Source organism: Chionomys nivalis, chromosome 20 (assembly GCF_950005125.1).
Source record: "Chionomys nivalis chromosome 20, mChiNiv1.1, whole genome shotgun sequence".
NCBI lineage: Eukaryota > Metazoa > Chordata > Mammalia > Rodentia > Cricetidae > Chionomys > Chionomys nivalis.
Window position 1 is genome coordinate 760,133 of NC_080105.1, and position 19,228 is coordinate 779,360.

Consider the following 19,228-nt stretch of genomic DNA (forward strand, 5'->3'; position numbering starts at 1 on the left):
TGGGCACACTGGAGTGATGTGGACAGATGTGAGGTGCTGGACCTGATGTCTTTTTATATCTAACCATGGAGCCTTTCTCAATGGGGTCAGAGTGTCTCAGAGAGGAAGACACAGCTTTGAGCCAGTAACCTAAATTACAGCCTAAATATATTCCAAATTCAAGTGACTGCATGTTTAATTACTTTTCTATTGCTGTGATAAAATACCATGACCAAGGCAACTTATATAAGCAGGGTTTTTTTTTTGTTGTTGTTGTTTATAATTGGAGTAGTAGTTACATATTGATCCAAAGCATAAGGCAAAGAGAACTAACTGGGAGATGGTAGGGGTCTTTTGTTTTTATTTTATTGTATTTTTTTCAATATTCTCAGAGAGTCCACTTTAATTTTTAGTGGTAGTCATAGGTGCTGATCTAGACCTTAAAGGCCCAATTATCTTTTTTTTTTAGATATAACAATTTTAATTACATGAGCATGTAAATAAAATACATCTATAAATTTATAACAAACCTGGGACATACATATTTGGTTTGGTTTTTTTTTTTGATCTGTAAATAATTTTATTTTTATTAAAAAAATTTTCCGCCTCCTCCCTGCCTCCCATTTCCCTCCCCCTCCTCCCGCCCCTCTCCCCCTCCCCCCACTCCTCTTCTCCTCCCTCTCCAGTCCCAGGAGCAGTCAGGGTTCCCTGCCCTGTGGAAAGTCCAAGGTCCTTCCGCCTCCATCCAGATCTAGGAAGTTGAACATCCAAACTGTCTAGGCTCCCACAAAGCCAGAACCCGAAGTAGGATCAACACCCCATGCCATTGTCCTTGGCCTCTCGTCAGCTCTCATTGTCCGCCATGTTCAGAGAGTCCGGTTTTATCCCATGCTTTTTCAGTCACAGTCCAGCTGGCCTTGGTGAGCTCCCAATAGATTGGCCCCACTGTCTCAGTGGGTGGGTGCACCCCTCGTGGTCCTGACTTCGTTGTACATGTTCTCCCTCCTTCTGCTCCTCATTAGGACCTTGGGAGCTCAGTCTGGTCCTCCAGTGTGGGTCTCTGTCTCTATCTCCATCCATCGCTAGATGAAGGTTGTATGGTGATATGCAAGATATTAATCAGTATGGCTATAGGATAGGTTCATTTCAGGTTCCCTATCCTCAGGTGCCCAAGGATCTAACTGGGGACATTGCCCTGGGCATCTGGTAGCCACTCCAAGTTCAAGTCTCTTGCCAACCCTTAGGTGGCTCCCTTAACTAAGATATGAGTTTCCCTGCTCCTCTATCCAACCTTCCTATATCCCCAATCATCCCGTTTCCCCAAGTTTCCCTCATCCTCTCCTTCACACTTTTCAATCTCCATCTCCCCTTACCCCCATCCCACCCTACCCCCAAGATTCCAATTTTTTGCCTGACAATCTTGTCTATTTCCCATAGCCAGGAGGATAACTATATGTTTTTCCTTGGGTTTGCCCCCTTGTTTAGCTTCTTTAGGACCACAAATTATAGACTCAGTGGAACCCTATCCATGGCTAGAAACCAATTATGAGTGAGTACATCCCATGATCTTCTTTTTGTGTCTGGGTTACCTCACTCAGGATAGTATTTTCTATTTCCATCCATTTGCATGCAAAATTAGAGAAGTCATTGTTTTTTACCGCAGAGTAGTACTCTAATATGTATATATTCCACACTTTCTTCATCCATTCTTCCATTGAAGGACATCTAGGATGCTTCCAGGTTCTGGCTATTACAAATAATGCTGCTATGAACATAGTTGAATAAATGATTTTGTCATATGATAAGGAATCTCTTGGGTATATTCCCAAGAGTGGTATTGCTGGGTCCAGGGGTAGGTTGATCCCAATTTTTCTGAGAAACCGCCACACTGATTTCCAAAGTGGTTGCACAAGTTTGCATTCCCACCAGCAATGGATGAGGGTACCCCTTTATCAACAACCTCTATAGCAAAGGCTATTCTTGGTGTTTTTGATTTTAGCCATTCTGACAGGTTTAATATGATATCTCAAAGTTGTTTTGATTTGCATTTCTCTGATCGCTAAGGAGGTTGAGCATGACCTTAAGTATCTTTTGGGCCATTTGAACTTCTTCTGTTGAGAATTATCTGTTCAGTTCAGTGCCCCATTTTTTAATTGGGTTAATTATCATTTTAACGTCTAGTTTCTTGAGTTCTTTATATATTTTGGAGATCAGACCTTTGTCTGTTGCGGGGTTGGTGAAGATCTTCTCCCAGTCAGTAGGGTGCCTTTTTGTCTTAGTGACAGTGTCCTTTGCTTTACAGAAGCTTCTTAGTTTCAGGAGGTCCCATTTATTCAATGTTGCCCTTAATGTCTGTGCTGTTGGGGTTATACATAGGAAGCGATCTCCTGTGCCCATATGTTGTAGGGGACTTCCCATTTTCTCTTCTATCAGGTTGAGTGTGTTCAGATTGATATTGAGGTCTTTGATCCATTTGGACTTGAGTTTTGTGCATGGTGATAGATATGGGTCTATTTTCATTCTTCTACAGGTTGACATCCAGTTGTGCCAGCACCATTTGTTGAAGATGCTTTCTTTCTTCCATTGTATACTTTTAGCTCCTTTATCGAAAATGAGGTGTTCATAGGTTTGTGGGTTAAAATATGGGTCTTCTATATGATTCCATTGGTCGACTTCTCTGTTTTTATGCCAGTACCAGGCTGTTTTCATTACTGTAGCTCTGTAATAGAGTTTGAAGTCAGGGATGGTAATGCCTCCAGAAGTTCCTTTATTGTAAAAGATTGTTTTGGCTATCCTGGGTTTTTTGTTTCTCCATATAAAGTTGATCATTGTCCTCTCAAGATCTGTGAAGAATTTTGATGGGACCTTGATGGAGATTGCATTGAATCTATAGATTGCCTTTGGTAGAATTGCCATTTTTACTATGTTGATCCTCCCAATCCAAGAGCAAGGGAGATCCTTCCATTTTCTGGTATCCTCTTCAATTTCTTTCTTCAAAGACTTAAAGTTCTTGTCAAATAGATCTTTCACTTCCTTGGTTAGAGTTACCCCAAGATATTTTATGCTTTTTGTGGCTATCGTGAAAGGTGATGATTCTCTTATTTCCCTCTCTGCTTCCATATCCTTTGTGTATAAGAGGGCGACTTATTTTTTGGAATTGATCTTGTATCCTGCCAAGTTACTAAAGGTATTTATCAGCTGTAGAAGTTCTTTGGTGGAGTTTTTGGGGTCGCTTAAGTACACTATCATATCATCTGCGAATAACGCAAGTTTAACTTCTTCCTTTCCAATTAGAATCCCCTTGATCCCCTTATGTTGTCTTATTGCTATTGCTAAGACTTCAAGAAATATATTGAAGAGGAATGGGGAGAGTGGACAGCCTTGGCATGTTCCTGATTTTAGTGGGATGGCTTTAAGTTTCTCTCCGTTTAATTGGATGTTAGCTGTCGGCTCGCTGTAAATAGCTTTAATTATATTTAGGTATGACCCTTGTATCCCTAATCTCTCCAAGACTTTTATCATAAAGGGATGTTGAATTTTGTCAAATGCTTTTTCAGCATCTAATGAAACGATCATAGGGTTTTTTTCTTTCAGTTTATTTATATGATGGATTACATTGATAGATTTGCGTATGTTAAATCAGCCCTGCATCTCTGGTATGAAGCCTACTTGATCATAATGGATAATTTTTCTAATGTGTTCTTGGATTCGGTTTGCCAGAATTTTGTTGAGGATTTTTGCGTCGATGTTCATGAGTGAGATTGGCCTGTAATTCTCTTTCTTGGTTGGGTCTTTGTGTGGTTTTGGTATCAGTGTTACCGTAGCTTCATAAAAGGAATTTGGCAATGACTCTTCTGTTTCTATATTGTGAAATACATTAAGGAGTATAGGTATTAGGTCGTCTTGGAAGTTCTGGTAGAATTCCGCATTGAAACCATCTGGTCCTGGACTTTTTTTGGAAGAGAGGTTTTTGACAACAGCTTCTAATTCTTCAAGACTAACAGGTCTATTTAGGTTGTTTACCTGGTCCTGGTTTAACTTTGGTATATGGTATTTATCTAAAAAAGTGTCCATTTCTTTTACATTTTCCAGTTTTGTGGCATACAAGCTTTTGTAGTAAGATCTAATGATTCTCTGAATTTCCTCTGTGTCTGTGGTCATGTCCCCCTTTTCATTTCTGATCTTATTAATTTGCAAATTCTCTCTCTGTCGTTTGATTAGTTTGGATAGGGGTTTATCAATCTTGTTGATTTTCTCGAGGAACCAGCTTTTTGATTCACTGATTCTTTCAATTGTTTTCTGTGTTTCTATTTTGTTGATTTCAGCCCTCAGTTTGATTATTTCCAGTCTTCTACCCCTTCTAGGTGAGTCTGCTTCTTTTTTTTCTAGAGCTTTCAGGTGGGCTGTTAAGTCTCCAATGTGTGCTTTCTCTGTTTTCTTTAAGTGGGCAGTTAGTGCTATGAACTTTCCTCTCAGGACTGCTTTCATAGTGTCCCATAGGTTTGAGTATGTTGTTTCTTTATTTTCATTGTCTTCAAGGAAGACTTTAATTTCTTTCTTTATTTCTTCCTTAATCCAGGTATGGTTCAGTAGTTGACTATTCAGTTTCCATGAGTTTGTAGGCTTTCTGGGGGTAGCATTGTTGCTGAATTCTAGCTTTAATCCATGGTGATCTGATAAGATACAGGTGGTTATTAATATTTTTTTGTAACTGTGGATGTTTGCTTTGTTACCGAGTATGTGGTCGATTCTTGAGAAGGTTCCATGAGCTGCAGAGAAGAAGGTATATTCTTTCCTATTTGGGTGGAATATTCTATACATGTCTGTTAAGTCCATTTGATTCATTACCTCCATTAATTCTCTTATTTCTCTGTTAGGTTTCTGTCTAATTGACCTGTCCATTGGTGAGAGAAGAGTATTAAATTCTCCTACTATTAATGTGTGCGGTTTGATGGCTGCCTTGAGTTTTAACAATGTTTCTTTTACGTACGTGGGTGCTTTTATATTAGGGGCATAGATATTCAGGATTGAGACTTCATCCTGATGAATTGTTCCTGTTATGAGTAGAAAATGTCCCTCTCCATCTCTTCTGATTGATTTAAGTTTGAAGTCAACTTTGTTAGAAATTAGTATGGCCACACCTGCTTGTTTCTTAGGTCCATTAACTTGATACGCCTTATCCCAACCCTTTACTCTGAGTAGGTGCCTGTCTTTGTGGTTGAGGTGTGTTTCTTGTAAACAGCAGAATGTTGGATCCTGTTTTCGTATCCAATCTCTTAGTCTGTGCCTTTTTATAGGTGAGTTGAGTCCATTGACATTAAGTGATATTAATGACCAGTGGTTGTTAACTCCGGTCACTTTTTTAGTAGTAGATTTTGTGTGTTTCCCTTCTTTGAGTTGCACTGGTAAAGGGTCTCTAGATGTCTGAGTTATTGTGGTCATTGTTGGACTCCTTGATTAGTGATTTTCCTTCTATTACTTTCTGTAAGGCTGGATTTGTGGCTACGTATTGTTTAAATTTGTTTTTATCCTGGAAAATTTTGTTTTCTCCATTTATAGTGAACGAAAGCTTGGCTGGGTATAGTAGTCTGGGCTTGCATCCATGGTCTCTTAGTTTTTGCAGTACATTTATTCAGGACCTTCTGGCTTTCATGGTTTCCATAGAGAAGTCAGGTGTAAGTCTGATAGGTTTACCTTTATAAGTAACTTGGCCTTTTTCCTTTACTGCTCTTAGTATTCTTTCTTTATTCTGTATGCTTTGTGTTTTGATTATTATATGGCGAGAGGATGTTTTTTTTTGATCCAGCCTATTCGGTGTTCTGTATGCTTCTTGAACCTTCATAGGTATATCTTTCTTTAGGTTGGGAAAGTTTTCTTCTATAATTTTATTAAATATATTTTCTGGACCGTTGAGCTGCGCTTCTTCTCCTTCTTCTATTCCTATTATTCTTAGGTTTGGTCTTTTTATTGTGTCCCATATTTCCTGAATGTTTTGTGATGAGAATTTGTTGGTTTTGCTGTTTTCTTTGATCAGCGTGTTTATTTTCTCTATGGTATCTTCAGAATCTGAGATTCTTTCTTCTATCTCTTGTATTCTGTTGGTTATGCTTGCTTCTGTATTCTCTATTCGTTTACCTAGATATTCCCTGTCAAGCTGGCCTTCTGTTTGTGTTTTCTTCTTTGCCTCCATTTCAGTTTTTAAGTCTTGAACTGTTTCCATTATCTGTGTGATTGTTGTTCCTTGGTTTCCTAGGGTATCATTCACTGATTTACTCAATTCTTCAAACTTTCTGTTATACTTCTCATCCATTTCTATAAGGGCATTTTTTACATGCTGTTTAAGGGCGTCAATCACTTTCATAAAGTCAATTTTATCTACTTCTTCATGATTAAGGTGTTCATGTCCTCCTGTTGTGAGGTCGCTGGGTTCTGGTGGTTTCATATAGTTTTTCAGATTGTTGGGTGAATTCTTGCATTGGCGCCTGCCCATCTCATTCTCCGAATGCTCCCCTATGGATCTTCTTTTACCGGATCAGGTCTCCTTGCCTACTGATGTACTTTCCCAGTGATGGCACCCTGCAGTGATACCTCTCCTGGTGCTCCAGTGATGTCTCTCCTGGTACCAATATCAGATCTCCGTGCCCAAAGACGGCAATCCTGGTACCCAGATTAGCGCTCCCACTGATGGCTCTCCTGGTGCCAAGATCAAATCTCCCCCACTGCTGTCTCTCCTGGTGCCGAGATCAGACCTCCGTGCAGGTTGGGCAGCTCGCAAACAAAGCGCCCACCCTGCTTGATGCAGGCAGGCCAGTGAAACAAAGAAAGTCTCGCCCGCCTACTTGCCCTGAGGAATTGCCCCCAGCGCCAGACAGACTGAGCTGGATGGTGTTATGTGCCCAAAGAGGAAAGGGGGCAGAAGGGAGAAGGGTTCTGGATGCAAGCTGGGTGGGACAAGAACTGGATCCTGTTTTCGAATCCAATCTTTTAACCTGTGCCTCTTTATAGGTGAGTTGAGTCCACTGATATTAAGTGATATTAATGACCAGTGGTTGTTAACTCTGGTCATTTTTCCTTTCTCTCTTTCTTTCTCTTGGTAGTAGAGTTTGTGTGTTTCCCTTCTTCAAGTTGTGCTGGTGAAGGGTCATTAGATGTCTGAGTTATTATGGGCATTGTTGGACTCCTTGGTTTGTGATTTTCCTTCTATTACTTTCTGTAGGGCTGGATTTGTGGCTACGTATTGTTTAAAATTGTTTTTATCCTGGAAAATTTTGTTTTCTCCATTTATAGTGAACGAAAGCTTGGCTGGGTATAGTAGTCTGGGCTTGCATCCATGGTCTCTTAGTTTCTGCAGTACATCTATCCAGGACCTTCTGGCTTTCATGGTTTCCATAGAGAAATCAGGTGTGAGTCTGATAGGTTTACCTTTATAGGTAACTTGACCTTTTTCCTTTGCAGCTCTTAATATTCTTTCTTTATTCTGTATGTTTTGTGTTTTGATTATTATATGATGAGGAGATTTTTTTTTTTGATCCAGTTGATTCGGTGTTCTGTATGCTTCTTCGACCTTCAAAGGAATATCTTTCTTAAGGTTGGGAAAGTTTTCTTCTATAATTTTATTAAATATATTTTCTGGACCATTGAGCTGTACTTCTTCTCCTTCTTCTATCCCTATTATTCTTAGATTTGGTCTTTTTATTGTGTCCCAGATTTCCTGAATGTTTTGTGATGAGAATTTGTTGGTTTTGCTGTTTTCTTTGATCAGAGAGTTGATTTTCTCTATGGTATCTTCAGTGTCTGAGATTCTTTCTTCTATCTCTTGTAATCTGTTGGTGGTACTTGTCTCTGTAGTTCCTGTTCGTTTATCCAAATTTTCCATCTCCATCCTTCCCTCGGTTTGTGTTTTCTTTATTACTTCCACTTCATTCTTCAAGTCTTGAACTGTTTCCCTTACCTGTTTGATTACTTTTTCTTGTTTCTCTTGGTTTTCTTGGGTATCTTTGAGATATTTATTCATTTCCTCTACCTTTTTGTTTGTAATCTCTAATTGATTATGGCAGTTTTTCACCTCCTGTTTAAGGTCCTCTATTATTTTCATATAATTCACTTTTGAGTCGAATTCTGCTAATTCTTCTGGATTAGCCTGTACACTTCTCATTTCGGGATTCCTGGATTCTGGTGATGTCACGTTGCTTTTCAAGTTGTTGGGGGAATTCTTGCATTGGCGCCTGCCCATCTTTTCCTTCAATTGGAGCCAGGAGAGGCCTGGTGTCTTGGACCAGTCTTTGCTGTGACTAACTCTTTGGGTGTATCTCCTCAGTGTAGGGGCAGGAACCGTTCCCTTGCAGATGAACTCCTCAATACCAAAACAGGGATGCCCGTCCAGATGGGACTTCTCAGCATCTACAGAGGGACTCCTGGTAGCCCCGATGAGCCAGGGGCCAAGGGAAGTATTAGGTCTTCTTGGAAGTTCTGGTAGAATTCCGCATTGAAACCATCTGGTCCTGGACTTTTTTTGGAAGGGAGGTTTTTGATAACAGCTTCTAATTCTTCATGACTCACAGGTCTATTTAGGTTGTTTACCTGGTCCTCGTTTAACTTTGGTATATGGTATACATCTAAAAAGTGTCCATTTCTTTAACATTTTCCAGTTTTGTGTTATACAGGCTTTTGTAGTAAGATCTAATGATTGTCTGAATTTCCTCTGTGTCTGTGGTTATGTCTCCCTTTTCATTTCTGATTTTATTAATTTGCAAATTCTCTCTCTGCCGTTTGATTAGTTTGGATAGGGGTTTATCAATCTTGTTGATTTTCTCCAGGAATCAACTTTTTGTTTCATTGATTCTTTCAATTGTTTTCTGTGTTTCTATTTTGTTGATTTCAGCCCTTAGTTTGATTATTTCCAGTATTCTACTCCTTCTAGGTGAGTCTGCTTCTTTTTTTTTCTAGAGCTTTCAGGTGGGCTGTTAAGTCTCCAATATGCGCTTTCTCTGTTTTCTTTAAGTGGGCACTTAGTGCTATGAACTTTCCTCTCAGGACTGCTTTCATAGTGTCCCATAGGTTTGAGTATGTTGTTTCTTTATTTTCATTGAATTCAATGAAGACTTTAATTTCTTTCTTTATTTCTTCCTTAATCCAGGTATGTGTCAGTAGTTGACTGTTCAGTTTCGATGAGTTTGTAGGCTTTCTGGGGGTAGCATTGTTGTTGAATTCTAGCTTTAATGCATGGTGATCTGATAAGATACAGGTGGTTATTAATATTTTTTGTAACTGTGGATGTTTGCTTTGTTACCGAGTATGTGGTCAATTTTCGAGAAGGTTCCATGAGCTGCAGAGAAGAAGGTATATTCTTTCCTATTTGGGTGGAATATTCTATAGATGTCTGTGAAGTCCATTTGATTCATTACCTCCAATAATTTTCTTATTTCTCTGTTAGGTTTCTGTCTAATTGACCGTCCATTGGTGAGAGAGGAGTGTTAAAGTCTCCTACTATTAATGTGTGTGGTTTGATCCCTGCCTTGAGTTTTAGAAATGTTTCTTTTACGTAGGTGGGTGCTTTTGTATTAGGGGCATAGATATTCAGGATTGAGACTTCATCCTGATGATTTGTTCCTGTTATAGTAGAAAATGTCCCTCTCCATCTCTTCTGATTGATTTAAGTTTGAAGTCAACTTTGTTAGAAATTAGTATGGCCACACCTGCTTGTTTCTTAGGTCCATTAACTTGATACGCCTTATCCCAACCCTTTACTCTGAGTAGGTGTCTGTCTTTGTAGTTGAGGTGTGTTTCTTGTAAACAGCAGAATGTTGGATCCTGTTTTCGTATCCAATCTCTTAGTCTGTGCCTTTTTATAGGTGAGTTGAGTCCATTGACATTAAGTGATATTAATGACCAGTGGTTGTTAACTCCGGTCATTTTTTTAGTAGTAAATTTTGTGTGTTTCCCTTTTTTGTGTTGCTCTGGTGAAGTTTCTCTAGTTGTCTGAGATATTGTGGTCATTGTTGGACTCCTTGGTTAGTGATTTTCCTTCTATTACTTTCTGTAAGGCTGGATTTGTGGCTACGTATTGTTTAAATTTGTTTTTATCCTGGAAAATTTTGTTTTCTCCATTTATAGTGAATGAAAGTTTGGCTGGGTATAGTAGTCTGGGCTTGCATCCACGGTCTCTTAGTTTCTGCAGTACATCTATCCAGGACCTTCTCGCTTTCATTGTTTCCATAGAGAAGTCAGGTGTAAGTCTGATAGGTTTACTTTTATAAGTAACTTGGCCTTTTTCCTTTGCAGCTCTTAATATTCTTTCTTTGTTCTGTATGCTTTGTGTTTTGATTATTATATGGCGAGGGGATGTTTTTTTTTTTTTTTTTTGATCCAGCCTATTCAGTATTCTGTAAGCTTCTTGAACCTTCGTAGGTATATCTTTCTTTATGTTGGGAAAGTTTTCTTCTATAATTTTATTAAATATATTTTCTGGACCGTTGAGATGCACTTCTTCCCCTTCTTCTACTCCTATTATTCTTAGGTTTGGTCTTTTTATTGTGTCCCATATTTCCTGAATGTTTTGTAACGAGAGTTTGTTGGCCTTGCTGTTTTCTTTGATCAGTGTGTTTATTTTCTCTACGGTATCTTCAGAATCTGAGATTCTTTCTTCTATCTCTTGTATTCTGTTGGTTATGCTTGTTTCTGTAGACTCTATTTGTTTACCTAGATTTTCCATGTCCAGCCAGCCTTCTGTTTGTGTTTTCTTCTTTGCCTCCATTTCAGTTTTCAAGACTTGAACTGTTTCCATTATCTGTTTGATTGTTTTTCCTTGGTTTCCTAGGGTATCATTCACTGATTTATTTAATTCTTCAAACTTTCTGTTATACTTCTCATCCATTTCTATAAGGGCATTTTTTACATGCTGTTTAAGGGCGTCAATCACTTTCATAAAGTCAATTTTTTTCTACTTCTTCATGATTAAGGTGTTCATGTCCTCCTGTTGTGAGGTCGCTGGGTTCTGGTGGTTTCATATAGTTTTTCAGATTGTTGGGCGAATTCTTGCATTGGCGCCTGCCCATCTCTTCCTCCGAATGCTCTCCTATGGATTTTCTTTTACAGGATCAGGTCTCCTTGCCTACTGCTGTACCTTCCCAGTGATGGTTCTCCCCAGTGATGGTTCTCCTGGTGCTCCAGTGATGTCTTTCCTGGTGACAATATCAGATCTCCATGCCCAATGATGGCTCTCCTGGTGCCAAGATCCGCTCTCCTTGCTGGATGGTAGTTCGTAAACAAAGTGCCTACCTTGCTTGGTGCAGGCAGGCCAGGGAAACAAAGGAACTCCCGTCCGCCTGTTTGCCCTGAGGATTCGCCCCCAGCGCCCAGACAGTCCAGTGAAACAAAGGAACTCCCGCCCACCTGTTTGCCCTGAGGGTTTGCCCCCAGCGCCCAGACAGGCTGAGCTAGGTGGTGTTATGTGCCCAAAGAAGGAAGGGGGCAGAAGGAAGAAGGGTTCTGGATGCAAGCTGGGTGGGATAGGAACAGAGAGGCAGTCTGCAGGGAGTAGAGTCTCTGCAGGGAGCCCAGGAGGGATGGGGGTGGATGAGGAACTTCTGAGTCCTCTGTCCGGGGCTGCTGCCACGTTACAAACTCACCCCAATGATGTCTCTCCTGGTACCAAGCTCAGATCTCCGTGCTGGTTGGGTAGTTTGTAAACAAAGCGCCTACCTTGCTTGGTGCAGGCAGGCCAGTGAAACAAAGGAACTCCCGCCCGCCTGTTTGCCCTGAGGATTCGCCCCCTGTGCCCAGACAGGCTGAGCTAGGTGGTGTTATGTGCCCAAAGAAGGAAGGGGGCAGAAGGAAGAAGGGTTCTGGATGCAAGCTGGGTGGGATAGGAACAGAGAGGCCTAGCCCTTGTTTCTTATGCATGGATCAGAACCCTTCTCTTATGTCTTAACAAACAAAAATTACCCAAACTGTTTAATGTTGAAACACAAGATCTGAATTTACCTGTAATGTTGCATAGATTAAATCAGCACTCATATGCAACAGAAATAAAGGCCTGGAATAGGTGAGTTCTTTGATGGATTCTGACAATAAAGGACAAATGCCAACCGTCAAATTCTTGCAAAAGGTAGTAGAACATGAACTTTCCCTCTCTTTTTGTTGCACAAATCATGTCAATATTACCTCATTTGGTGAAGCCAAACAGATCTATCATGACAATAAAGCTTAAACCAGCATCATATGAAGTAAGAATAAAGCAATAACAAAAACAATCACCCACTACACACCAGAGGGATTTAGTCCAGCAGAATAGTAAAACAATTTACATCCTATATAATTTTTCTAACTTATCTATAGGTGTATGATATCAGTAACACAGTTATTGAAGATGATGAAGATTCCATTTCATGAAATCCAAAATGTTTTCAGGATTTAAAAAACAGATAATAGATTAGTAACAAGAGGAAATAACCAACATCTATAATAAACCACAGTCAACACATGATGGGACTAAAAACTTTATTCAGCAATAACTAATAAGATAAGAATATAATATTCATGACCTTAACTAAAACTTCAGAGTGTCTAGGCATGAATAAATGCTCTGGTTTGTATAACTTCTTCTCCAGGAGACCACATGTTGGACCTTTGTCATCGGTGTGGCAAAGTGATGCAGTGGAAAGATGGTTAGACTACTGGGACATGCTCCCTGTGGATGAGGTGATTCAGATGTTTTTGATAGAATTATTTCTCAGGAGAAAAGGCTGCTGCAGAGTGAGGCTGCTCTGCCCAGAGCTATGGCCTATCCATAAGGACTCTCAGGAGGGCAATGCAGTGACTCCTGAAACTCACCAGTAAGAAGAGAGTGTGAGTCTCCTGGGGAGAGTAAAATGGAAATGACTCGGAACACAGAAGAATTTTAGTATAATATGCATAGATCTCATTGTTTTCCAGAAAAGAAGAAAGTGCAGATGTCTTTTAGGAGTAGTAATATGTGTGTATGTGTGTGTGTGTGTGTGTGTGTGTGTGTGCATGCATCTGTGATACTGGGACATTGCCTTGAAGGACATGGTCGTCTCTCCTGAGACACAATCTTCTTGATATCAGGCATGACTTTTTATCATAACAAAAGCTTTTCAGGACAATGTAGAGATGAGGATGGGGATGTTGTGTGTTCCCTGTATGCTGTATGTTGTAAGGAAAGGATGAAGAAAAGTCAGGAGTGGCTAATCAGAAGCAGAAATTACTTAATTATCACTTCAAGTACTGTGATTTGAGGTGGGTAACAGAGTAAATTTATCAAGACTGGGCCTGGGGAGGGTGAATTAAAGCATATAAAAGGATATCTGATACTCAAAACATTTTCTTGTTCTTTTATTCTAATTACTTACTGTCTGCTTTTGTTAAGACTTTTGTAGTTTATGCAGACTTGAAATCCACCTCAGAAAAGAGCTTTCTATTGCTATTAATCACTTGTTTCCTGGTAAATTAGAATTCATGTCACTGTGATACTCATGTTATATGGTACGTTGTAATCTAATCAAGCAATCCCACTCTTTCTTCTGGGTTGACCTAAAGTGTCACTGAGCTGTATAAAGAGTCCTTGGTGAGTGAATGTGGTAAAACCAGGAAGTCAGGGGTTAGCTTTCTAATCATCTTTTCCTGATCAATCTACAGAAATTCTGTGAGTTGTTATAGAACTTTAAAATAGTCATTATTTAATAATACAACTCTCACTTCCTGACAGTTTTTACATACAGACACTGCACTGTTTCAGAAACAGTATCTTACAGTGTGTCATAACTTACAAGATCAGACAAGGAACCAAACCCACCAATGAACTTTCCTAACCTTGTGACACCAGGGAAATGATGTTTTTCACCTGTATCATTCACAAAATAGAACAACGTATAGTGAGCTTGACTTGGGGTTCTGAGATGTGTAATGTATCATGCAAAACCAAGACTGTAAGATATCAAAATCCTCTCATCTCGTGCACCATCTCTTGCATATAGTTAGTTGCCAAGTGAACCTCCAGACCTTACCAGTTCTTAGGGCACACATTATAACACTAAAGGCCTATGTATAAAATAGAGCTGATTATTGGTATAAAACCACTTAAAATAGCTTAACTAGAAAGATGGGGAAGATTACATCATGTAGTGATTCCAAAATTAAGGTCAAGAAAATGTAACAGGTGAGAGGCAGATGGGATATTTATGTCAGAGTATCTGACCCTTATTCCTTTCTGAAGAATCTTCCTTCTGAGTAAATCCTTCTCACTCCACAGATTGAGATGAAAATATATTATTCAGGTTTCATTTCCTAAACTGAGTTCCTGAAAATTTAATTGAGATTCAAGACCACACTCTCCCTATGGAGAGCTTGCTATACAAATATAGAAATTACTACTAACTGCAGGGAATCTAAGAAAATATTCCAAATTTGAAAAATAGCCATTTCTGTGTTGGCTTTTTGGATTTTTTTGTTTTCCTTTCTTCAAGCACATGTGTATTTTGTTACTATAAAATACATGAGTAATATAGATATTTGAATTTAATATAGTATACAGAAATGTTTATAATACTTTGAAATAAGTAAAATGCATTACATCAGAATACTCTGTGTTTTGGGATATATTTACAAGAGCTGAGTCCCCTGAGATTCCAAGTAATTCCAGACGTCCTGTTTTACGTTCATTAGAACTTTAAGTCAACCCATGTATGTGTTCGCTATACTTAAGCTTTTAGAATTTGTACATGTATCAGTGAAAATCCATCTAACAGATTCAATAATTTATTATACACAACTATATCACCTCAGGATAGAAGATTTAGGCACCATTTTTATATGTGTACACATGTTCTAATTATTTTTGCTTTTCCATTGTCCAAAATAATAAAAATTATAATTTAGAGAGCAATTAATGAATAGGAGCAAAGATTATGGATTGTGGTGTGAAATTCCTCCCAAATAGAGTATGGCTGTTTGTAGACATACAACCATGTTCATGTCCTGTGTAGCTAGTAAGAATTCACCACCTGACCAACTTTAAATAATGATTTTTGGAAATTAACTTAATTCTCTTTGAAGCAACCTCATGGTAAATACATTTTTTCTCAGTCCCTTTTATAAGTGGTCAAATTAAGAAACAGAGTTTAAACAAACAGTGTTATCTGTATTGTTGTCTATACTAAGATTTTAACTGATACACAGTCTTCCCAGAGTGAACCCTTATTCTACTCTATGTGCATTTGTGTGTGTTTCTGCATGGATATACAGGCATACAAGTATATGTGACATGTATGTATACACATGCCTTATATGCTTAAATTAACATTGGTAACACTATTATTTAAAATAATTTGGGAACTCTAAAGCTCACATTTGGTTTGTGGATCAACCATGATGTGATCTACTCACATATAACATAGCATGACTTGGTGATATTTTGTTTATCAAGTGAATAGAGGGAGGGCCGATTGGTTGAAACTATCTCCTATTCTGCTCTTGTTGAAATAAAAACATGGCATATTCAGATTTTTGGCAGAAAAACAAAACAAATTTCACATATCACACCAAACAATAAGGATCTTCTCATTTGAAAGAAAAAAATACCAGACCGAGAGATACATGAGTAGGCTGAATGTGAAATATTTGAGGAACATGAGGTTGAACTCCAGAGGATATAATGGGAAGTAACAGGCAGAATATCTAAGGAGGCAGAGTAAGGTAAACACTGAAACTTCTTGTTACATGAGAATTTACAGATTGTTAAAGATGGTAAATGTAATGATAGAAAGTGAAGTCCGTACACAGTCTCTGTATAAGACTGTACTCAGAAGGAAATGGGAAGTGATCACCACCACAGTGGTAGATGCTATTTTATCAGTTTTAGTGAGAAAAGCATGGAGTGTGACTGCTAGGTGGAAGAGTTGTGTGATTTCCAGAAAAAAGACAAAGTTATACTGGAACTGAAGAGTTTACCAGATAGATAAACAATGAAGCAAGGACACAGAAGCCTCCCAGTGAGAAAATGAGCAAAGAGAAAATGAAATGTATAAATACTACACAAGCAAAATCCAACAGTTTGATAGGATTGTAATGTGAGGTCCATTGAGTGAAAGGTTAAAGAGAAATTTCTGTCATGTGGGGCACAACGACTTACTGTGGGAATCCCACCATTCAAGACACTGAGGCAGGGGAATTGGGAATTTGATGCCAGCCTGTACTACATACCAAGACCACATCTCTTTTACTTTTTTTTATTTAAATCAATGCCCTGATTCATAAAATCTTATGAATAATATTAAGAAAAAACAGAAATTTGATGTGCTAGCAGTGATACTCTCACTAAGAAAGCATACTCTATTAAAAGATGTAAGATATTAAAATATAAAATCATTGGATGATGGTGGCACACATCTTTAATCCCAGTACTCAGGAGGCATAGGCAGGTGGATGTCTGTGAGTTCAAAGTCAGCCTGGTCTACAGAGCTAGTTACAGGATAGACTACAAAGCTATGAGAAATGCTGTCTCAGAAAACCAAAAAGAAAAAAAAAGACACAGAAATCAGCTGCCATAATGAGGCTTTCTTAGCAGTGCACACAGTTGTGCATTGAGGAGCTGTGGTGCTCTTTGGTTAACCCTACTTCTCTCTCATGTCTCAACTTATCCATCTTTTCTTAAGAAACATCTCTTCTGACCTCATTAAACTGCTCATATGTTAGAATGTGCCCTGGCTTTAATTCTATGCATTAGAACAAGCATTTATTTATTGAAGGGCTATTTGATTTATTTTACCTTCACATAAATATGAGTCATGTTTGAGGGAATGATATTTTTTTTATTCTTTTTTAATTAAAATTTCCAACTGCTCCCCATTTCCCATTTCCCTCCCCCTCCTCCCACATATTGCCCACTCCCCCTGCTCCCCTCCCCCTATCCCCACTCCTCTTCTCCTCCCCCCAGTCCATTCCCCCTCCCTCTCGATACTGAAGAGCAGTCCAAATTGAGGGAATGATATTTTAAGGTATGTATATTAGCTATAGAAATCAGAGAATACTCTGGCCCTAATACATTCTGAGATGGGTGGAGAGAGAGTATCCATGACAATAGGAAAGCATAGATATGAGTTGGTGGGAGAGCAGATTTTCAAGGGGATGTTGATAACTCATCAATGAAAAGCATGGAAAAGAATTGAGCCACAGTTAATGTTTTCTTTTTTTTTTTTTTAATTTGGCTGATATGTTACTCCATAAGTGAGGCTGAACTCAAATCCATGGTAAGCTTCTGCTTCAGCTTCATCAGGGCTGGGAATGCAAGGGTACAGCACCTGTCCTAAATCCTGGGTCACTCAGTATAATGTTCAGTACACGTTGGAAAATCACCTGATGTGGTCAGCAGAGAAAGGGTTAGATATGAAACTCTGTGAGGATAAATACATTTTGCAAATTTTAATTTTATGACTGAAGCTAAAGATTCTGTCTCTGACTTAATTGGGGAGCTTAAGTATTAAAATGAATAATTTCCCTCATCTGCAAGAATCCTTCTGATGACTTGCTCTTCTCTCTTCCAGGAGATGAGTGTCAATTGCTCCCTGTGGCCGGAGAACAGCTTGTCTGTCAAACGCTTTGCATTTGCCAAGTTCTCTGAGGTCCCTGGAGAGTGCTTTCTCCTGTTCACCCTTATCCTCCTCATGTTCTTGGTATCGCTGACAGGCAATACACTCATAGCCCTTGCCATCTTTACGAGCCGAGCCCTGCACACGCCCATGTACTTTTTCCTGGTCAACTTGTCTCTCCTGGAGATTGGCTACACTTGCTCTGTTATACCCAAGATGCTGCAGAGTCTCATGAGTGAGTTCCAAGGGATCTCTCGGAAGGGTTGTGCCACACAAATGTTTTTCTTCACATTCTTTGCAATAACTGAGTGCAGTCTATTGGCAGCCATGGCTTTTGACCGCTACATGGCCATATGCTCTCCACTCCAGTATGCAACCCGAATGAGTCATGGGGTATGTGCCCATTTGGCAATGGTTTCATGGGGAATGGGATGCATAGTAGGGTTGGGACAGACCAATTTTATTTTTTCTTTGGACTTCTGTGGACCCTGTGAGATAGACCACTTCTTCTGTGACCTTCCACCCCTCCTGGCACTTGCCTGTGGAGATACATCCCAAAACGAGGCTGCCGTCTTTGTGGTGGCAGTCCTCTGCATATCCAGCCCATTTTTACTGATTATTTCTTCCTATGTCCGGATTCTGATTGCAGTGCTGATGATGCCTTCACCTGAGGGACGCCATAAAGCTCTCTCTACCTGTTCCTCCCACCTACTTGTAGTCACACTCTTCTATGGCTCAGGATCTATTACCTACTTGAGGCCCAAGGCTAGTCACTCACCAGGAATGGATAAACTCTTGGCCCTCTTCTATACAGCGGTGACATCCATGCTGAACCCCATCATCTATAGTTTACGGAACAAGGAAGTCAAGGCAGCACTGAGGAGAACTCTGGGCCTGAGAAAAGTTCTGAGCAGGAATAGGTAACAGAACCACACAGAATTATTCACTAATAAGCATGCATACAGAACCAGAGTAAACAAACAAACATTGATACATTTTCTGTCTGACTTATTGATCTGGGATGTCATTCTGTATGTTGTGAATGAATATTACTTTTATTGGTTGATGAATAAAGCTGTTTTGGCCTATGGAAGGGCAGAATGTAGCTAGGCAGGAAATCCAAACAGGAAAAAAGAAGGTGGAGTCTTAAAGGTACTAAAGAAAAAAAAGATGCCAGTGCATTCCCAGTAAGCTACAGCCACATGGTAATACACAGATTAGTAAAAATTAGTTAATTTAATTGTGGGAACTTGTCAGTAATATGCTTGAGTCATTACCTAAACAATTATAATTAATATTTATCCTCTGAGTATTCATTCTGGAAAAGACAGGCAGGAGAGAAGTTCAATTACAACTTATATTTAATATCTTAGTAAGTTTAAAGGTACCTATGCATTAAGGGCTATGTTCTAATTACCAATTCTGAAATGATTTAAAATACTAAGGGATACAAGTAAAGAGACCAATACAGTAGAAAGTATTTTATTTTATTTTAGTTCACAATGACAATCTAAATTGCGTAGCTATATCTCAGAAGTTTTGCAAATTCTAGTCCCTGATGCCCCATGACTTCTGCTTTCTATCCAAACATATATCACACAAACCTTTATTTCCTAGTAACTATATAATGGTCTTATATTAGTCCA

General features: G+C 39.1%; 1 protein-coding gene across 2 annotated transcripts; it reads left to right on the forward strand.

Annotated features, from left to right (window-relative positions):
- Positions 1-17,537: 17,537 nt before the first annotated feature.
- Positions 17,538-18,506, forward strand: LOC130863003 (olfactory receptor 10C1-like). 2 transcript variants are annotated; one of them, XM_057752867.1, is made up of 2 exons: positions 17,541-17,872; positions 18,305-18,506. In XM_057752867.1, the coding sequence occupies exons 1-2, from the start codon at positions 17,541-17,543 to the stop codon at positions 18,504-18,506; spliced, it is 534 nt and encodes a 177-aa protein (XP_057608850.1). The 2 variants fall into 2 exon arrangements, with proteins under 2 accessions (XP_057608851.1, XP_057608850.1); XM_057752868.1 differs by having other exon boundaries at positions 17,538-18,506.
- Positions 18,507-19,228: the final 722 nt, after the last annotated feature.

Coding starts and splice junctions, on each gene's coding strand:
- LOC130863003 (XM_057752868.1), top strand. CDS start 17,541: ATGAGTGTCAATTGCTCCCTGTGGCCGGAGAACAGCTTGTCTGTCAAA.